This window comes from Orcinus orca, chromosome 3 (genome assembly GCF_937001465.1).
Source record: "Orcinus orca chromosome 3, mOrcOrc1.1, whole genome shotgun sequence".
NCBI lineage: Eukaryota > Metazoa > Chordata > Mammalia > Artiodactyla > Delphinidae > Orcinus > Orcinus orca.
In genome coordinates, this window is record NC_064561.1 from 10885516 (window position 1) to 10904811 (window position 19296).

A 19296-nucleotide genomic window follows, 5' to 3' on the forward strand; every position below is an offset into this window, starting at 1 on the left:
TTGAACTGTTAAAAAATTTTATTAAAATGTCCAAGGAGTACATTAATGTCCATAGTGTCAGATACCACAGACCCACGGAACACGGCAGCTGACAGCATAACCAACAGAATCCAAAGCTGTTCACGCGCACGCACACTCACACGCATGCCACACACGCGGCACACGCAAACACACACGCACATCTCAAAGGGAAAGACCAAGAGACAAACCACCCACCTTAGAAAATATCAGAGCCCCCTCCCACCACGGAGCTGGGGTGGGGGCAGGGCGAGGGGCTGAGGTGGTCAAGGGTAAGGAGCATAAAGCAAGACACCCCCAAAAAAGTTGCATCCCCAGAGCCCCCCACTCCAAACAAAGGAAAATTCTTTTGTGACATGGATGACTGAAGATGTGTTATTGTTTTTATATTTCTTAAACCAAGAGGAATTATCAAACCTAGAAGGCAAACCTATATCCCTGGGTTTTCTCAACAATAACCGTAACATGGGACAGTGGATAATGTCTATAGCAGGGGACACTAAAGACCATGGTCAAGGATGCAGGTCTAGTTTGCACTTCTCAATCTTTTCCTAAATCTTCCTGTGTGTTAGAGCATGATTATGTTTCAATTCCTTCCCCCCAAAATAGAGAGCAGGGTTAGGAGTCAGCCAGAGGCAGGACCGAATCCTTATTCCTGTCTTGCAAGCCAGTGCCTTTCTCTTATCTGAGCCTCAGTTTTGTCTTGTGTAAAATGGGAAAGTAATGGTTCCTAAGTCACTGGGCTGTTGAGAAGATTCACGGAGGCAGTGTGTGTATGTCCTTAGCATGGTACCTACTCCATAGTTGTCAATTATGATTAGTACTTCCCAGGAGGGATATAGGCTAAGCCAACACATTTCTTTCTCTACTGAACCCTTAGATGGACTGTATATTTGCTTATTTTTCTTTCCTGCAGAGGGCCATTCTCCACTGTGGTTTTTAACACTAATCCACAGATGTTACCCAGACTAGAGAGGCTGAGAGTGGACAAAGGACATGGAGGAAAAGCTGTGGCTCTTTCCTGCCAGAGATCAGGAAGCTGAATCCCGACTTCCGGCTTGGGGAAAGTTTTTACAGGTTTCAGATTCTGGGGAGGAAGGCAAGGTGAGTTCTTTACTGCTTAAAAAATTAAAAAACTAAGAGAAAAATGTGTGTGTGTGTGTGTGTTTCAGTTTTAACACTGCACATCTCTCTACATGACCGCAGGTAGATGTCACTACTTCAAGTTTTAAGCATTTCTAGTCCACCAGGCGATGAATGGAGGAGACAGGAATAGAGTAGGGGTAGGGGTGGGACCCATGGCAGGGGCATTACCAATGTCTGCTTGAGGGATGGATATGGGCAACGAGCTAGAAAACTTGGCACCTCCTTGGCCCAGGAGGGAGGTTCTTTGTCTCCCTGAGAGATGGAGGGGGAAGAAATCTGGGTTCGTTGAGCCCTAAACATCCTCTCATCTGTGTGTGTGCGTGTGTGTGTGTGTGCGTGTGTGTGTGTGTGTGTGTGTATAAAATTCACCACACATGCAGAACCACCAAATCTCAGCACTGGACTAGACCTGAGAGGGCAAGCAATACAGCTTCCCCTCATTGCCCACAAATTCCTCTGACTATTCTGACCCCTAACTCTGAGGGCACGGAGGGATGCTGTTCTAAAAACATTCCTAAAATTCAATACATAGGAATTCCACACTCAGTTCATCCACCAAGACTAAGGACTGACTTAGGCTGAAGTCCAAGGTGAAGGAAGAGCTGTCATCAAGTTCAAGCCGTGTGCGTCCATGTAATTTTCTACTCCCAAAGCCAGTGACCTTCACTATAGGCTTCAGCCTGCATTTAGGACATCCGACAGTTTACTAAATCTGAACCTCTGGTGGTAAAAGCAATTCCTTAGTGCGAATCCAAACACACATTCTTGCACCCTTATCACAGCCTTATTTCCACAACTGGCAGTCAGCCTTGCCAACAAAAGACTAAACCAGTGCAAAGAATAATCTTTGCCGATTGTGCTTCCCTCCACTGAGAGATGCGCCCAGAGTTCAGCCTGACTAGAACTGACTTTTCAGACACATGGCTATACCTGCCAAGAGGACCTTGTATATGTAAGAAAAAGGAGAGAGGAGCTTTTTACAAATGGTTATGTATGGGGGGATGCGGTTTGGGACTCAGGGGCTTCCGGACCCTCTTGTTTCTCTCTGGGCTCTGCCTCCCCAGGTGAAGGCTCCAGGGGAGGTGTGGGAAGGGGATTGTGCTTTCTTTTGCCTGGTTCTTCAGCAGAAATTCCCTTCTTCCTTCTCCCAGTCCTCTGCTGGGTGTTTCTTGTGTTTTCTGCGCTCCTTGCGCGATTTGTGGTGGTGATGCTGGTGGTGGTGTTGGTGGTGGTGATGGTGTCGCCGCATCCGATGGGATCGTCTGGCTGCGGGGAAGTGAGGGACGACAGGGACGTGGCAAAAGCTGATGAGAGGTGGGTGGCCTGATGGAACAGGCTTCCTCGGGGGAGGGGGAAATGGAGGGAACACCAGGCAAGCTAGTAAGTTCTCACTTATCTGCAAGGCCATATTATCAGGCAGACATTCAACCAGATCAATGTGTGTAGTCATGAGATGCTTAACTGGAGACTACAAGTAGCTGGAAACTTTTGTTGGGGTGTCTGGCGGAAGCCACTTACGTTTGGTGCAGACGATTTGGGGTCGGTCCCATTTGCCATTGCTCCTGCATCGGATGATGGCCACATGGTGCTGGGCAAATCCTTCGTCGCACTGGTAGCGTACAGTGGCGTGGACATTATACTTGGCCTTGCGGGCACCGATGGGCAAGGCGTTCTCCACTGCTGGAGGGGGACCACACAGCACTGGGGACAGAGGAACCTCCAGTTAAAGAAGTGGATGGGACTGGGGCTGAACTGGTTTCATCTCTTGTTGAGATGAACCCTCAACAGGTCCCACCTTTTGCCCAGCTGTGACCTCAAAGGGCTAGAAGTGAATGTCTCCTCCACCCAAACCAGGAGATGCTGAGGGGCAGGAACCTCCTGGACACATCCCACCCCCTAATTCTTGTGCATGATGGGAATGAAGGAGATGGGAGGCAAGAATAATCTGAGCAAATGAATGGAAAAAAGGATATGAAAATTGGCAAAGAAACAGAAGCAAGAATGAAGAAAAGTATAAGAAAGGTGGACTTGAGAATATACCTATACATATATATGTTTCCTTAATATGTAAAGAGCTCTTACAAATCAATAAGACCAATGAACCGATAGAAAATTAGGCAAAGGAAATGAACTGGTAGGTCACAGGAAATCAAATACATATAAGCTTATCAACATATGAAGAGCTGGTTATTCTCATCCTCGAAGACGTGCAAACTATGATAACAATGAGATACTGTTTTTCAGGACTTAGATGAACAAAGAACAAAAAGTTTGGTAACCCAGAGTTGGCAAGGGTGGGGGAAAAATGGGTACCCTCACATAGTTCTAAAGAGTGAAAACTGGGCTGGACTGACTCCTACATTTACAAACTTAAATAAAACAATGAACCAGTGACAGGCAGGAGGGAAGGTTGGGGGAGAAGGGGTGGGAAGGAGAGTAGCAGCATACCTGTGCCCTTCTTACAGACATAGGGGAGGTTGTAGTTGCAGGGGACATCATTCCAGTGCCCACTCTCATGTGACACCATCACCACACAGTCCTCCCCACCCGCGAAGAAATTGTCGGGCTGGTTCTCCCTCCAGTTCTCATATTGCTGTAAGAATGGGGAGCAGGGGGTGCTCAGGGGACATGCAGCCTGTCCCAGGCTCTGGCACTGGTACTGTGGGATTCCCCTGGCCAGACCACTCAAACTCTTAGGGACTCAGTGTTTCCATCTCTACAATGAGCACTGTTCTGCCTGCCCTGAGGGTGGCTGCCACTACAGTCCAAGTCAACCCTCCTCTAGCTGCAAGGCTGTGGTGCCCTCTTCCTTGGTCCTCCTGCCCCGGCTCACTCCCTGACAGTCTGTTTTCCACATGGGTCACTCATTGTTAGATAAATAGTTGAACAAAAAGGTGACCTCAGACTGGAAGTCCAGGAGAGCTTCCCTGAGGAGGCAACAGGAGAGCTGAAGGAAGACTCAAGGATAAGAACAACGCAGGCAGGGAACAGAGTTCTAAGCAGAGGGACTAGCTAATGCAAAGGCCCTGAGGCAGGACTGAGCTTGTCCTGTCTGAGGAACAGAACAGAGGCCAGGAGGGCTGGGGCTGCTTGATCCAGTTCAAGTGCAGTCAGAGAGTGGGCCGGGGCCAGTTCTCATGGCAGAGGAGAGGAGGTGGATTTCTTTTCTAATTGTGGTGAAAAAGATATAAGATTTACTAAAGTGAAGCCAGAGGGCCGGGTCATTGCAGCTTACCCAGAACTCTCCATTCTAGGCAGGGCCCAAGTCAACAGTCTGACTGCAGGGACCCAGGCCCCCAGGCTGCCACCACTCACCAGCCCCGTGTTGTCCGTCCACTGGAAATCCCTCTCCACGATCCTATCGTTTAGGCCGATCCACGTGTTTTCACGCCCAAAACCTGTGGGGTGTGGGGTGTCGTGAGGGCTGGGCACTTGCACCTCCCCCAGCCTAGGTTGCTGGCTGGAGGCCAGGTGGGGGGTGTGGGAGGGGAGACTCAGCCCCCTCCCCAGCCTGAAGGTGGGCTGGAAGGGGAAGTGGATGAAGATGAGAATGGAGGGGGGGGTACCCAGAGCCCCTCCCCCAGTTTTGGGTTTGAGCTGGAGGGGAGGACCCCAGCCCCTCTGCCAGCCTGGGGGGCATGGGCTGGAGGCCACATCCCCCCATTTCCTAGCAGGCTGAGGCTCTGGCTGGCCTCATACTTGGGGAGTGGGGTTGGGGCATGGAAAGGGCTGGAATTAGGCTCCTGGCCTTGTCACAATTTGTGGCTTAAACAAAAGGCCAGAGAAAACGATAAAAACAAGTCAGATCTTTGCAGAAATGAGAGAGCAGGGGCTAAGAGAGCCAGCGAGCAAGGCTGACAGGGCAGGCAGGTGAATCTAAATGAGCCAATCAGTCACTGAGGAGGAAGCAGCTGGATGCATGTGTGTTTGATTACATAGAGGAAAAAAGCCAGTGAACCAGGGAATGAACAAATTAAAGAATTAACAGGGGATGGGATGGGGAAAATGTGAATAAATAAATGGATGAAAAAGGGTAGAAGGAATAATGAGTAAATCAATAAATGCTGGATTTAATTTATGGGACACCCCTCTTTCTCTAAATCTCTGCTCCTCCCTCATTTCATCCCCCGCACCACAGATGCTTTTCCATCACCCTCTGTCCCCTGGCCCTGTTTTAACTGTCATCAGTGCCCTGAGAACCAGCTAAATTTTAGGATAGACTTATTTAATTAGATATTTACTTGTTTGACTATATCCTCTTCAAGAACGTCACTCCCTAAGGACAGGACAATGTGTGTCTCTGTGCCTGGAACAGTGCCTGGCACATAGCAGGTGCTCAGTAAATAGTCAGAGAATGAATGAAGTGAATGAATGAACTGACAAGGGAATAAATAGACACTTGAATTAATAAGTGGTCAGGGCTTGCATTAATGAACATAGCTTCAGAAAGTTAGCGTCTTCAGGACCCGGGGGGGATCCCCTGACAAAGGGACTGTGAAGGCCACCCCTGCCCACCCCAGAGTCCCTACTGTTGATGAAGCCGTGTTCTTCAGATGAGTGGATGCTGGTCAGGTGGCCGGCTCGACGGCGGCAGTCCCTCTCGGCATCCTCCCATGCCCGCCGATGGGCGAAGTAGCGGTAGCAGTGGCCCTGAAACTTGTGCCAGCCATGGTCACAGCCCTCTGTGTCTGGGAGGTGGAAAGGGAGCATGAAGGGGGCTGGCCTCAAGCCGAGGCCTGCCTTGCCAGCCATGAGCACAGCAGCCCACCAGAGAGAGGGCCCGATCCAAGGTCTCTGTGGGGCTAAATCAACCCTCTCCCTGGGCCCATCCCCCAGCCCCCACTCTGTCCCCCCACCTTTTCACCTCCCTCCTCCCATATTCACCTCTTTTCTCTGTTGCAGGAAGTGATTCAACTGGAAGACCATTATACCCATTCCCTCTTATCCCAACTCTAATATCTCATTCTCTGATCTGGCCACATCCTGGGACCTCAGGAAATGGTCTCAGGAAGGCCTAAAATTTCCCTCCTGGGAAAAAACTCAAATAGACATTTCTCCCAAAAAGATATACAAATGGCCAACAAGCACATGAAAAGATGCTCAACAACATGAATCATTAGGAAAAACAAATCAGAATCACAATGGGATACCACCTCATACCCACTAGGATGGCTATAAGTTTTTTTAAAAGGAAAATAATAAGCGCTGGCAAGGATATGGAGAAATTGGAACCATCTTGCATTGCTGGGGGCAATGTAAAATGGTGTAGCCCCTGTGGAAAACAGTCTGGCAGCTTCTCAAAAAGTTAAACACAGAATTACCATATGACCCAGCCATTCTACTCCTGGGTACACCAAAAAGAATGGGGGGAAAATCAAAAAGAATGGAAAACAGGTATTGAAACAAAAACGTGTACATGAACATTCATAGCCGCACTATTCACATTAGCCACAAGGGGGAGACAACTCAAAGGTCCATCAATGATGAATAGATAAACAAAATGTGGACCATCCAATGGAATACGATTCAGCCATAAAAAGGAATGAAGCACTGACACGTCCTACAATGTGGATGAACCCTGAAAAACATCATGCTGAGTGAAAGAAGGCAGAGACAAAAAGACACAGAGCGTATGACTACATTTATATGAAACATATAAAACAGGCAAACCCATAGAGACAGAAAGTAGATTAGTGGTTGCCAGGGGCTGGAGGGGAGGAATGGGGAGTGATGGCTAACGGGGACAGGATTTCCTTTGGGGCTGATGAAAATGTCTTGGAACTAGCTAGAGGTGGTGGTTGTACAACACTGTGAATGTACTGAATGCCACTGAATTGCACACTCTAAAAAGGTTAATTCTATGTTATGTGAATTTTATCTCAAGAAAATTATTCGCCTCCTGCCTGTCTGACTCACGGCCATGGAACCAGAGGCAGAGACCTGGAGCTCCATGTGTGGGAAGCTTGTGGTCCAGCACCCAACCCTGCTCCTGGAACTGTTTCTGGGGTCTCGGCAGAGACTCACCTTTCTCACAGAGGCTGCCCCCATAGCTGGGGAGGCAAAGGCAGACGAAGGCGTTGACCTCGTCGATGCAGGTGCCTCCATTCTCACAGGGGCTGGAGAGGCAGTCATCTATATCTGGAGGGGAAGGTGGGGCTGAGTCAGAGGTCAGCCTCCCTGTGGCTCCCAGTCCCCATGGAGAACCAGGCAGAAGATGCGTTCATGACCCTACCATCTATCCCAGACCTGAGTACAACAGCGGTGGTCTGCACTGATGGCCCAATGACTCTGGAGGTCAAGGGGGTGGAACTTCACACAACTGATGTGAATTAGCATCAATGAGAGGAGATGCCACTGGGCTGGCTGAAAGCCAGAGTGTGCAGGACGTTCCCCCTGACTCCAGAACAGTGAAGGTGGGTCTGGCAAACAGACACATAGAATGTCGAAGCTGAAGGGTCTTCAGAATGTGGAGCACTTATAAGGATTTGCACAGAATCACGAAGTTGTTTGTAGGTACAGGGAGCAATCAGTTGAGCACCTCTTCTCCCAATCCCTGTGTAGATAGTGCCTGAAGCATGTATGATGCCAGGCAAGTCACTTGCCCTCTCTGAGACTCAGTTTCTTTTTTTTTGCAAAGTGGTGATAACAATAGCACCTCCACAGCAGTGGTTGTGAGTAGAGTCAATGGAAGAGCTCAAGAAATTATATCATTTATAATTATTGTTATAATTTCATAATTTTTCATATGTCTTGTGTTGGGCTTTGGAGCTAGCTTCCAACAGTTCTGGTGGTGGTGCCTATACCCCTGCCTACCCAGGAGAGGGTAGGCGATCCCCTGGGGCCCTTTGCCGGTGGGAGTATGAGCCTTACCATCCTTTTGTCTTCCCCTTCCCCACCCCTGCCTGGTAGTAATGGGAGGCAGCACACCAGAGCCTCAGCCCTGAGGATAAAACCTCAGATGGTTGTTGCTGAGGCTGATTTACTGGAACCAAGGAGTGAGGGAGGGGAAGGGAGCATCTGAAGCCAGCATTTTGTGATCCCTGATCCTCATGGGGATGGCTGCTGGGATAGACCCCAGGGCTCTGAGTCAGACAAGTCTGTGTTCAGATCCTGAGTCTGGCGTACTCACCGATCTCACAGTTCTCTCCAGCAAAGCCCTGGTCACAGCTACAGCCATACATGGTGCCATTGGCTTTACACGTGCCCCCATGCAGGCAAGGGTTGTTCTCACAGGGATCCGAGGGAACTGCAGGATGGACAGGAGTACGGGAAGGAGTCAGACCACCAAGTCTGCCTCCCAGGGAATCCAGACCTCAGACCCCTAAAGGCCCTCTCGTTCCACCCCTCTCTGTGGAGTCCCCTCTATAACTTCCCAATAATTGATTGCCAACTTCCTCTCACATGTCCCTGTGATGAGCTTACTCTTTCCAGGAACTGGCCAAAGCACCTGTGGGATGCCCTGGCTATGGCAAAGTCCTTCCTTGGACTGAACTAGAATGGGATTCTTGCAGCTTCTCTTAGGAAGTCTTCTCATAGAACATGGTTTAAGTGCGCTCCTTGACTTATCCCCATTTTTCTAGAAATACCCAACTGGTCATTGTGCTTCTCATACTTTGGAGCAAAGAAGTGGACATAGGTTCTAGATGGGGTATGAACGGCACTGGGACCAGTGGGAATGATCACTTCCTTCGTCCTTGTGGCTCAACCTCTTCTGATGCAACCTCAGTGGTTACAGTGTGGAGAAGTGGTGGATTATAGCAGTAATAACCATAGGCTGTGCAGTCAGAGAGGCTGGTTCAATTCCTGCCTCTGCCACTCACTAGGGAACCCTGGGCAAATTACTTCTGTGAATTTCAGTTGCCTCATTTACAAAATGAAAATAAAAATAGCTCATCCTGGGCTTCCGTGGTGGCGCAGTGGTTGAGAGTCCACCTGCCGATGCAGGGGACACGGGTTCGTGCCCCGGACCGGGAAGATCCCACATGCTGTGGAGCAACTGGGCCCGTGAGCCATGGCCGCTGAGCCTGCGTGTCCGGAGCCTGTGCTCCGCAACGGGAGAGGCCACAACAGTGAGAGGCCCGCGTACCGCAAAAAAAAAAAAAAAAAAAAGTAGCTCATCCTGCTCTCCCAGTCCTGACCGTAATGCCATGACTGGCTCTCTGTATATCAGCCTGGGGCCTCTTGAGGGGTCTCAACATTGCTTAACACGGATAGGGTTCTCTGGAGGCAGGAGGGTCACCCCTCCCCATCTCAGGGCCTCAGAGGCCTTGGTGAGTGGTCTCTGGACCACCCTGGAGTCTTGGAGGGGCAGAGCAAGAACCCCCATGTACCCCAGATGACCCCTATCCCTTGTCAGGACAGTGTCAAGTCTTCCACTGCAAGATACCAGAAATGAGACCCAGAGGAGGGCAGGGTCTAGCTCAAAGCCACTCAGCAGGACAGTACAAGAGCCAAGACTGGCCTACGGGGATCTGGAAGCCATTTAAGGCCCTCTCTCCAGGCCCTATAACGTAGAATTTGTTTCTGTTTTGTCCTGGTCTGGAGGCCCACAAGAAACTGAGACGATGACAAGCAGTCACCTCCTCCCTGATCTTCTGGACTCCGCCCTCACCCTTAACAGGTTGTTCTCCCCACAGCTGCCAGAGGGAGGCCATGTAAACCTGAGTCAGGTCATGTCCCTCCTCTGCCTAGACTCCTCCATGGCTCCCCATTGCCCTCATAGGAAAAGCCAAAATCCTTACCTCAGCCCACAGGGCCCAGTGCAATCTTCCCCAATATCTCCCTGCCTGATCCTCCTCTCCCTCCTTCACTCACTCCGCTCCAGCCACACTGACCCTGCTGTTCCTCCTACACACCAAACACAGTCCTGCCTCAGGGCCTTTGCACAAGCTATTCCGTCTGCCTGAACTGCTTTTCCCCTAGATCTCTGCATGGCTCCTCTCTCACCTCCTTCAGGCTTGCTAAAATTCATCCTAACCCCCCTTCCAAAACCAAAACCCACCCACTGGCATCCCTCATCCCTTGCTTTACTTTTCTCTTTTGTCTTTATTACTTTCTAACCTCCAATATAATTTATTAGGACCATCATTTCTTATCCATGCCTCCCCCCAGAGCAGTGATGTTCCACATGGCAGCCACGCACAGCTATTTAAGTTTAAATTAATTAAAATGGAATAAAAGTTAAAACGCAGTTCCTCAGTCACACTAGCCACATTTCAAGGGCTCAGTAGCCACCAATGGCTTGTTGCTATTGTATTAGACTGCGTAGCTCAAGAACATTTCCATCACTGGGAAAGTTCTAGAGCATTGTTCTAGAATGTCAGCTGCCAGAGGACAAGGGACTCGGTCTCAACATGGTGCCTGGAATACAGCAAGCACTCAACAGTTGCTTGCTAACTGCATAAAGGTAGCTGCTGGCCTGCCCGCAGTGACTGAAGCCGGTCCCTGGGGCAGTGGCGTGTACCACCACGGATGGCCAGAGAGGCCTGTGGCTATTTCTGTGCCTGGTGCCACCCTGGCACGTGCGGGCACATGCGTGGGGCTGCCAGGCGCCAGGACGTGTAAGCCCCACCAGGTGCCCCAAGCTGCTGACACCTGCCCACGGACTGGCGGTGACTCAGTCGCTTGCTGGTGCTGCATTTATTTTTGGCTTCATTAGCATTTCTGCTGCAAGCAGTAGGTGAGTAGGCGCCCAGGTCTCCCCCAGCACTGGCTGCCTCCCTCCACCCCGGCTGCCCATGGCTTGAGTCTGGAGCTGAAAAACCAACAAAGTCCAAGACAGATCCAGCCGTGGCCCTGGGGGCTCCTCTCAACACACTTTCCTTAGCACACTTCTTCGTGGTTTCCCTCCCACCTGACCATTCCTTCTCTAGTTCCTTTGGCCTTGGGCAAGCTTACCCCCTCCCCAAGACCTCAGGGCGTTTTATTTTGTTTTATGTCAATGAAATAAACATCTTAGAGCCCAGTGATTGAGACAGAGACTGTTGTCAGACAGCCTGGATTCAAACGTTATCCTTGACACTCCCCAGCTGCATGACTCTGCACAAGTCACTTGACTTCCCTGTGCCTCAGTATCCCCATCTGTAAAGTTAGGATCGTACTAGAACTTGTTCCTCAAGGACATTAAAAAGATTAACCAAGGTGATTCCAGTAAAGTGCTCAGACCAACCCAAGCACAAAGGCAGTCACCAATAAACATAAGCCTTTATTGATGCAAGTGCCCCTGCCCAGGGTCCACCTGCCTCCTGGGCATCTAAGAAAAGAAGATGCAGCCCCAGACACAACCCAGAGATGACAGGGTGGGTGATAAAACCCTGCATCCGCTGTTTCCATCACCACGACACTCTGCCTTCAAAAAAAGGAGCAAGTGTTATTGATTGATTGTAAAACCAATCCTGTTAATAAGAGTGTTTTGCAACTCGGAAAAAGTGTGCCTCTTAATTAGCTTCTTCTTCTTCGTTTGTTTTTTTTTTTTTTTTAACGCTCACTTGACCGAAAGAATAGCTCAATATGGCAGGACCTAAAAACTAAAGGGCTGGAATTTGCAGGCTGCCCATAACGGGCAGACCTGGCCCCAGGAGAACAGGGTGATGGCTTTCTCTGGACTCCGCTGGGCATAGAGCAACCAAGGCACATGTGGATTTGGGTGCCAGTTGAGGTTTGACCACTGACTAGCTGGTAGTGACATACCTCCCTGAGCCTCAGTTTGCTGTCTACTAAATGGGGGTGATGCCCACCACTCCCACCCCTTCCCAGCACCCACTTTATCTGTGGCTTGAGGCCCCCCACGTTTTGCACCACTGAATTCCAGCTACGATTCAACACTTGTCCAGGAAGGCCTCCCTGCCATGCCTCCTCCCTCCGGCCCCACCCCAGGGGGGTTGCCTGTAACCAGCTCTGTCTTCCTCAGACTGAGGCATCGCTGAAAGCAGGACCCCAGTGTCACACAACACTGTCAGCTGAGAGTGGTCATGAACATGATTTGCTGACTGTACTCGTCCCCAAAACCAAACTCCGCCCAACACCTCGTCATTGCCTCATTGCTCGCTGTGCCTAAAACACATCAAACGCAGCTTCACCTCTTGGCCTTTGCCCAGGCTAGTGCCTCTGCCAGGAATACGCTTTCTGTAATTCAACTCTGCCTAATGACCTCCCGCCTTCAACATCATCCCCTGCTAGAAACCTTCCCAGGCACCCAAGAACAATCCTTCCTCCCAGCTCTGGCCTACCCCAGCCCCTGGTTCCTGAGCACAAACACAGTGACCTGGATGAGACCACGAGCTTCCAACTCACCCTCCTCTGCACTCCCATTTGCAGGGGTTCCTGGCAGGGCTGGCTCCTCTCCACTTGCTGCCTCCGCCCAGAAGCTCTCCACACCCGGGCTCCCCGCCAGGACCTCCAGCTCAAACTCCTCTGGGCCCAGGGAGGCAGGCAGCAGGGTGCTGGGGGAGTCCCACGGCACTATAGGCTCCCCCGAGGAAACTGAAATGGGCTTGTCCTTGCTGGCTGCCGTCGGTGTCCAAGGAGGAAGAGCGGGCTCCCCTGAGGGGCTGCCCTCACGTGGAGGCTCCAAGCCTCTCAGGGTGCCCTGGGTCACCATCTGGCCCTCCGGCTCTGGATGGGGTTGGGAGTTTGAGGAGGCCATTGTGGACATGGCCAGGACCCCAACCTTGTCCCCCAGGTCCAGGGACATGAGGGACATCACCACACTTGTATCCACAGCCATTTGAGGGTTCAAGGTGGGGCTTTCAGCTCCCTCAACCACGTGGGATCCAGGTTCCCAATTCCCACCGGCACCACGGGTGTCTAGTGTGGCCATGGAATTCATGGGAGCCACTGTGGCTCCTCCATCTGTAGCAGCCGAAGGCTCCGAACGCGGGGTGACCTTGAGCATCAAGGAGACCCTAGGGACCCCCAAGGGCGCAGATGGGGAATGGGGGTCTAGCCCTTCACTGTGCAGTGACCGCCACATGCCCTGTGCCTCATCCATGTTGGCCTGCAAGCTGGAAGTGGGGGTCTCTGCTGTGTTGAAGACCGCAGACTCAGACCCCAAGACGCCTCTGGCTCCCATGGGCTCAGTGGCAGTCTCAGTGGGAGTGACGGCTGCCACCACATTCCCATCCACAGAAGCCTGTGGGTTGGATCTGGGGGGCTCAGCTTTGCTGAGCCCAGTAGGGCTGGTCCCCCCAGTTTTTCCGAAGTCTGCTCTGAAGGAGTTAGGACCAGCTCCAGCTTGTGTGTCTGTAGCTGCCTGCAAAGGAGCCGTAGGACTTCCTTCTCCAGGGCTGCTGAGTGTCAGGGATGTGGCCTCTCCACCTTGTCCCATCAGGCCCGAGGAAGAGGGCAGGGAATACACTTCTGGATGGATGGGATCCTGGGGGCTGGCCTCGATCTCTGAGGCAGGGGAGGGTGGGGCAGCGGCCATGGCTTCATTATACCCCTTTACCTCACTGGCATCGGTGGGGAGGGGCGTAGGGTGTGACAGGAGCCACAGTTTGTGGCCACGAAGCATGGCCATGACAGGGAGGTCTGGAGAAATGACTGTGGGAGAAGCCTCCCAGCGGGCAGTGCTGGGGCCCTTCAAGGGGTTGGGAGCCAAGGCAGTGGCCTCCGAGGAGGACCAGGGCAGGTCGGGGGTGGCTGGCCTCACACTGGGGCCCTTGGCTTCCTCTAGTTCCAGGCCAAGGGTGATAGGTGGGACCATGGTTGGGGGCCACAGCCAGGGCTCTGGGGGGCTCCTGCCACCAGGGGAACCTGAAACAATATCAACAGTAATTATAATTATCTCTCAGCAGCTTCTTCTGCTGATCATCTCCTTGGCTCCAGGCCTGAGGAAGAGGGGTCTTCTGAGGCTTGGTGAGGCCAGGGGACCCAACTGTGATTCGGAGCCTCCTCCCCTGTCCCCCTTGCATCCCCAGGCAGGTCCCATCTCCCCCTTGGACCCCACTCACCAGCTCCAGGCACATCCACCTCATTGGTCAGCACAGCCCAGGGGCTTTGGCTCCGGCCACTCCCCAAGGCGTCAGTGGCTCCTGTGGCCAGGGGAGGCTCCACGTAATTCCCAGCAACCTCTGGGGTGGGGGGCTGGACGCTGGCCTGGAGCGCGCCCTTCAGCCCTCGCTGGGGTTCCTGTTGCTGGAAGTGGCGCCCGTTCAACCCTTTAAAGCGCCCCCTCCTCCTGGGCATGGGGCTGGCTGGGGTTGCCTCTGCGTGCCTGCCCACCGCAGTGCCTGCCTCCACGTTGCTGCGGGCGGGGGACACCGTGCTCAGCCACACCTCCTCAGCCTCCAGAGCAGGCCTTGAGGCTAGTGTGAGGCCCCCAGTGGCAGGACTGGGGGTCTCTCGAGACTCCTGCTTCTCTGCCAAGATCAGAGGCTCTTCTTCCCCACTGGACACCAGAGGCTCCTGGAAGTCTGGGGTGACTATCTCCTCCTCCTCCAGGCTGGGCTCCAGTTCTTGGGCGGGGGGCCCTTCTGCTGACAGAATCTCCCCCTCATCCCCAGACGACGGGGTCTCTGGGTTTCCATGTTGTGATGAAGGGTGATGAGCTGTGGGAGAAAGCAGAAGAGGCTGTGTTAGGCCCAGGGGCTGGCTGGGAAGTTCTGCCTGAAGTCTACCCACATTCCAGCATGCTACAACAGAGATCTTCTATGTACCTCTGTCTCTCTGAGCCCCTCTGTCTCTCTGGGTTGTTTCTGGGATCCCCCCCTGACTGAGAGACAGAGGCGCAAAGTTATCATCCTCACTGTTCAGGCTGGGGTCCACTGTCAAGGTCAGAATCAACTGGTCACAGTAAAGGGTCAAGAGACAGCTTGGCTGGTGGGTGAAGCTGAGCAGTGGCCAGCTCTCAGGGGGCAGGTCAGACCTGGGCCGTGGCTCCTCCCATGGAAGAGAAAGCGCCTAATGGGCATGGCCTTCCTACGAAGAGATTCTTTTTCCGCCCCCAGCTTACACATAAGACTCTGCTCCTTGGACTTGAGGTTTGCAGCTTCTGAGGGTGTGGCCCCACCCCAAGGGTGAAGGCCATCCCTGGTCCCATCCCTGGGGGTGTGGCCTTGCTCAGGGTCATGGCTAGTTGAGGCATCACTTCCTCCCCAGTGGGTGCTCATGGGCAAGGCTCCAGGTGAGAACTGCTCCATCCAGCGGCGTGTCTCTCAGAGATCTCAGGAGACATAGCCCACCCACTAAACAGGACTTCCCCGCAGAGCTTGGTCTTCTCTGGGGCTCGTCCTCCTCTAAGGCGGGGCTCCTACGGAAAGCTTGTCTCAGGGGTACGACCTTTCCCTGGGGGCGCGGCTCACCGCGCAGCAAGTTTTCTTGTGTCTCTCCCCTGCCTGGCCTCCACCTCTACTAGAAAGCCAAGCTCCCGGGGGCGCGGCCGGTATCAAGGTGCATGCCCTTGGGGCGTGGCCACCCGGGGACGCACACTCAAAGGGCGTGGCCTCACGCGCACCTCGGAAGCAGTAGGCGTCGTAGCGCTCTCTCGGCGCCGGGAAGCGGGTGCGGTTGGCGAAGCTATAGACGGTGCGCACGCCCGGGACTGGGCCCCCGCAGCGCCGGCGCGGCGTCTGGATCGGATAGCGCACGCTGCCGTCGGCCAGCCAGCCCGGGTCGCACTGGTCCAGGCCCTCATGCCAGGCCAGGTGCAGCTGTCCTACCGAGGCCAGCACAGCGCCCTGGCGGCGGCACTGGGCACGCGCGCCGGCCAGTGTCAGGCGGCGGGCCAGACCTACGTAGAAGACCTCGCCTGCGGGAAGGCGCGGGAGAAGGTCAGAGGGGCCCCAAGAACCCTCCCACGGAGCCCGGGAAGGGGGTCCCACCCCAAATAGCCCTGATCTGGCTAGATCTGGGTTGCAGCAGCCGCAGCTGCGTGCCCCCATCGCCAGAACATCACTGTCGTTACCTCTCATGCAGTGCTAAGAGGGGGCTTCACTTTCCTTTTCAAGTGAGGTAACTCAGGCCCCTTAACGAGTTAAGCTTCAGAGAGAGGGAGGGCCTTGATGAGGGGGGATCAGTGAGGAGGGAAGTAGGAAGAGGGAGGGGGGGCAGGAAGGGGGAGAGACTCAGAGAAGGGGACAAGGCTTCAGAGAGGGAAGAGGCTCAGAGAGAGGGAAGGGGCACAGAGGAGAGGGGCTCAAGGAGTGGAGGAAGGCTCAGGGAACCGGTGGGCTCAGATCTTGGCTGCAGGTTTAGAGAGGGATGAAACTTAGGAGAGCTAGGAAGGACTTAGGGAAGGATGGGGGTTAGGGAGGGTAATGGGGCTCAGGGAAGGGGGTGTTCTGCCAGCCCCAGACTTACCCCCCAGCTCACGGGCAAAGCAATACACATCGTAGAGTTCCCGTGGGTCTCGCCTCCCATAGTTCCTCACCCCTGGAAGGCTGCTACGGTCACCATAGCAACCAGGACGGGACTGGGTGATAGGATACCTGACAAGACAAGGTGGGGGTCCCTCTCAGATGTGTGCTCCTGGGGCCCCCAAGGACCATCTTTCTCCAGGGGCTAGCTCTCCATCTCCCTACCCTGTGTACCCCCTCACCGAACAGTGCGGTCAGAGAGCCACCCGGCATCACAGTTGTCAAAGCCATCCTCGAAGGCAGCCTGCAGGTGCCGCGGGGCTGCAATGGTGGCTGAGTTGAGACGGCAGGCGTCCTGGGCCTCAGCGAAGGTCAGCGAGTAGCGATCCTGGGCTGCTCGGTAGTGGAACACAACACCTATGGGGAAATATCCAGGATGATGTATGCTGTAATCTTCAAGAACAGACCTCGCTCTTGCAGAATGCCCCCCCCCCAGTCTGATAATAACAGACCTGCTGCCCTACACTGCCCTGTACCATGTCTGTTCACTCAGCAACAGGCATAGTGCTAGGGTGATGATGGGGGGGTGAGACAGATATGCTCCCATTTTACAGACGAGGAAATGATAGCAATGGCCATAAAGGGCTAGAATTTGTTAAATATTTGCTACGTAAAAAACATTTATAAGCATTATCTCATTGAAATCTTACAACAACCCTATGATTATCCCCATTTCCAGAGGAGCAAACTAAGGCTCAGAAAGGTTGAGGGACAGGTCTAAGGCCACATAACCTGTATAAGGGAGAGCCAGAAGTTATATCCAGAAAGATCTGACTCCAAAGATAGCACTCTTCACGCCTAGGGTTAGGCTCTGGAGGTGACAGGAGGCATGGAGAAGAGTGAGAGAGAGATTCTGCCTTTTAGAAATTAAGTACATGCATACAGAGGGGAAGCAAAGGCAGCAATGGGTGATCAAATGTGGTGGGTTTTTAAAAAAATTGTATTTATTTATTTATGGCTGCATTGGGTCTTCGTTGCTGTACGCGGGCTTTCTCTAGCCGTGGCGAGCAGGGGCTACTCTTCGTTGCGGTGCACGGGCTTCTCATTGCAGTGGCTTCTGTTGTTGTGGAGCATGGGCTCTAGGTGCGCAGGCTTCAGTAGTTGTGGCACGTGGGGTCTAGATCACAGGCTCAGTAGTTGTAGCACACAGGCTTAGTTGCTCCGTGGCATGTGGGATCTTCCCAGACCAGGGCTCAAACCCGTGTCCCCTGCATTGGCAGGCAGATTCTTAACCACTGCGCCACCAGGGAAGCCCCCAAATGTGGTTCTTGCTCAGCTTAGAAATGGAGTCACCGAAGGCTTCCTGGAGGAGGTGACATGTAAGCCAGGACATGAAGCATCAATAAGCTCACTGTGACTCAAATTCTGATTTAGGGATGAGAGAAATGGCTGAGCAAAACAAAGGTATTAAACATTTTGCTCCATTTTATCAAACTGAGAGCTCCCAGAAGGCAGCAGCTGTGTCTCACTCATGGCTGTGTCTCCAGCACCAGGCTGGCATGTGGTAGCTACTCAATAAATGTTTGGCTGAATGAACGAACTAACCAAACCCAGAGGTGGAATTCTCTTCTTTCACGACTTATCAGTTTTCTTTGAGGTTTATCAGTTTTGAGAACAATGCCTTGGAAAGGGGATGATTGGTTGACTCCATAAAATATGCAGTGAGACACTGTTGGCTGGGCAAAGACTGTGCCCCAGAACAGAGGGTGCAGGGACTTTGCTCATGGCCAACATAGGTTAAGGGAAATTGACTTCCCAGTAGGAGTCCACAGGATATTCTCCACACAACAATCCATTCATTGGGCTTCCCTGGTGGTGCAGTGGTTAAGAATACGCCTGCCAATGCAGGGGACACAGGTTCAAGCCCTGGTGCAGGAAGATCCCACATGCCTTGGAGCAACTAAGCCCGTGCGCCACAACTACTGAGCCTGTGCTCTGGAGCCTGCAAGCCACAACTACTGAGCCCATGGCCACAACTACTGGAGACCATGCTCTGCAACAAGAGAGGCCACTGCAATGAGAAGCCTGCCCACCGCAACTAAGAGTAACCCCCGCTCGCTGCAACTAGAGAGAGCCCATGTGCAGCAATGAAGACCCAAAACGCAGCCAAAAAACCCCACAAATCCTTTCATTGATTCATTTGTCAAATATCAATTGATCATCTTCTGTGTGCCATGCCCTGTCCTAGGACTTTGTTTAATAATTTTAAAAAAATTGTTTTTTGGCCTTGTTCATCTTGATTGGTTAGGAAAACAGAAACTACACTATTTCAACAGAAACAATTTAATATAGGAATTGGTTACATTGATGACTTATTTACTTAATCTATATTTTCAATCCACTTTTTAAAAAGAACTTTACTTTTTAAAAACATATATTTATTTTAAAAGGAAATTTGTATTCCTATATTAAATAGAAAGCCAATATCCTTTGCCTTATGTGAAAGTAGGTAACCATGAAATGGACTTAAAACAAGGTTATGAAATCCTATGAAATGCTGTGGTCCATAAGAGACTGAGCCAGAGGCTGCTCTCTCTTAGCTAAAAGAGAAAGAGAGAGATGTTAAAGAGAGAGGCGTACCCATGGAGACTTTGTTCCTGACTTCATCAGAAGAACTGAAAGCAAATCGCTGTTCAGGGAGTGATTTCTTTTTTTTTCTTTTCTTTTCTTTCTTTTTTTTTTTGCTTGTGGGATCTTAGCTCCTTGACCAGGGATCCAACCTGGGCCCTCGGCAGTAAAACTGCAGAGTCCTAACCAGTGGACCACCAGGGAATTCCCC

General features: G+C 52.2%; 2 protein-coding genes across 3 annotated transcripts in view; one reads left to right on the forward strand and one right to left on the reverse strand.

The window, feature by feature from the left end:
• Nucleotides 1-19296, reverse strand: part of NCAN (neurocan) — a 25064-nt gene continuing 5768 nt past the window's right edge. The window contains exons 4-15 of one of the 2 annotated variants that reach the window (XM_049707312.1): nt 16700-16874; nt 16462-16589; nt 15617-15910; nt 14115-14711; nt 12457-12777; nt 8294-8410; nt 7189-7302; nt 5694-5852; nt 4480-4562; nt 3613-3757; nt 2683-2865; nt 1-2430 (exon numbers count right to left, since the gene is read on the reverse strand). In XM_049707312.1, coding sequence (XP_049563269.1) covers nt 2285-2430; nt 2683-2865; nt 3613-3757; nt 4480-4562; nt 5694-5852; nt 7189-7302; nt 8294-8410; nt 12457-12777; nt 14115-14711; nt 15617-15910; nt 16462-16589; nt 16700-16874 — 2462 coding nt within the window. In that variant the 3' untranslated portion in view covers nt 1-2284. Of the gene's footprint in view, nt 2431-2682; nt 2866-3612; nt 3758-4479; nt 4563-5693; nt 5853-7188; nt 7303-8293; nt 8411-12456; nt 13918-14114; nt 14712-15616; nt 15911-16461; nt 16590-16699; nt 16875-19296 lie in introns of both variants that reach the window. The other variant, XM_033401364.2, reaches the window with a different exon arrangement.
• Nucleotides 15792-19296, forward strand: part of NR2C2AP (nuclear receptor 2C2 associated protein) — a 16844-nt gene continuing 13339 nt past the window's right edge. Inside the window, exon 1 of the mRNA XM_049707317.1 lies at nt 15792-15932. The gene's annotated coding sequence lies outside the window, so the exon portion shown is untranslated. The remainder of the gene's footprint in view (nt 15933-19296) is intronic.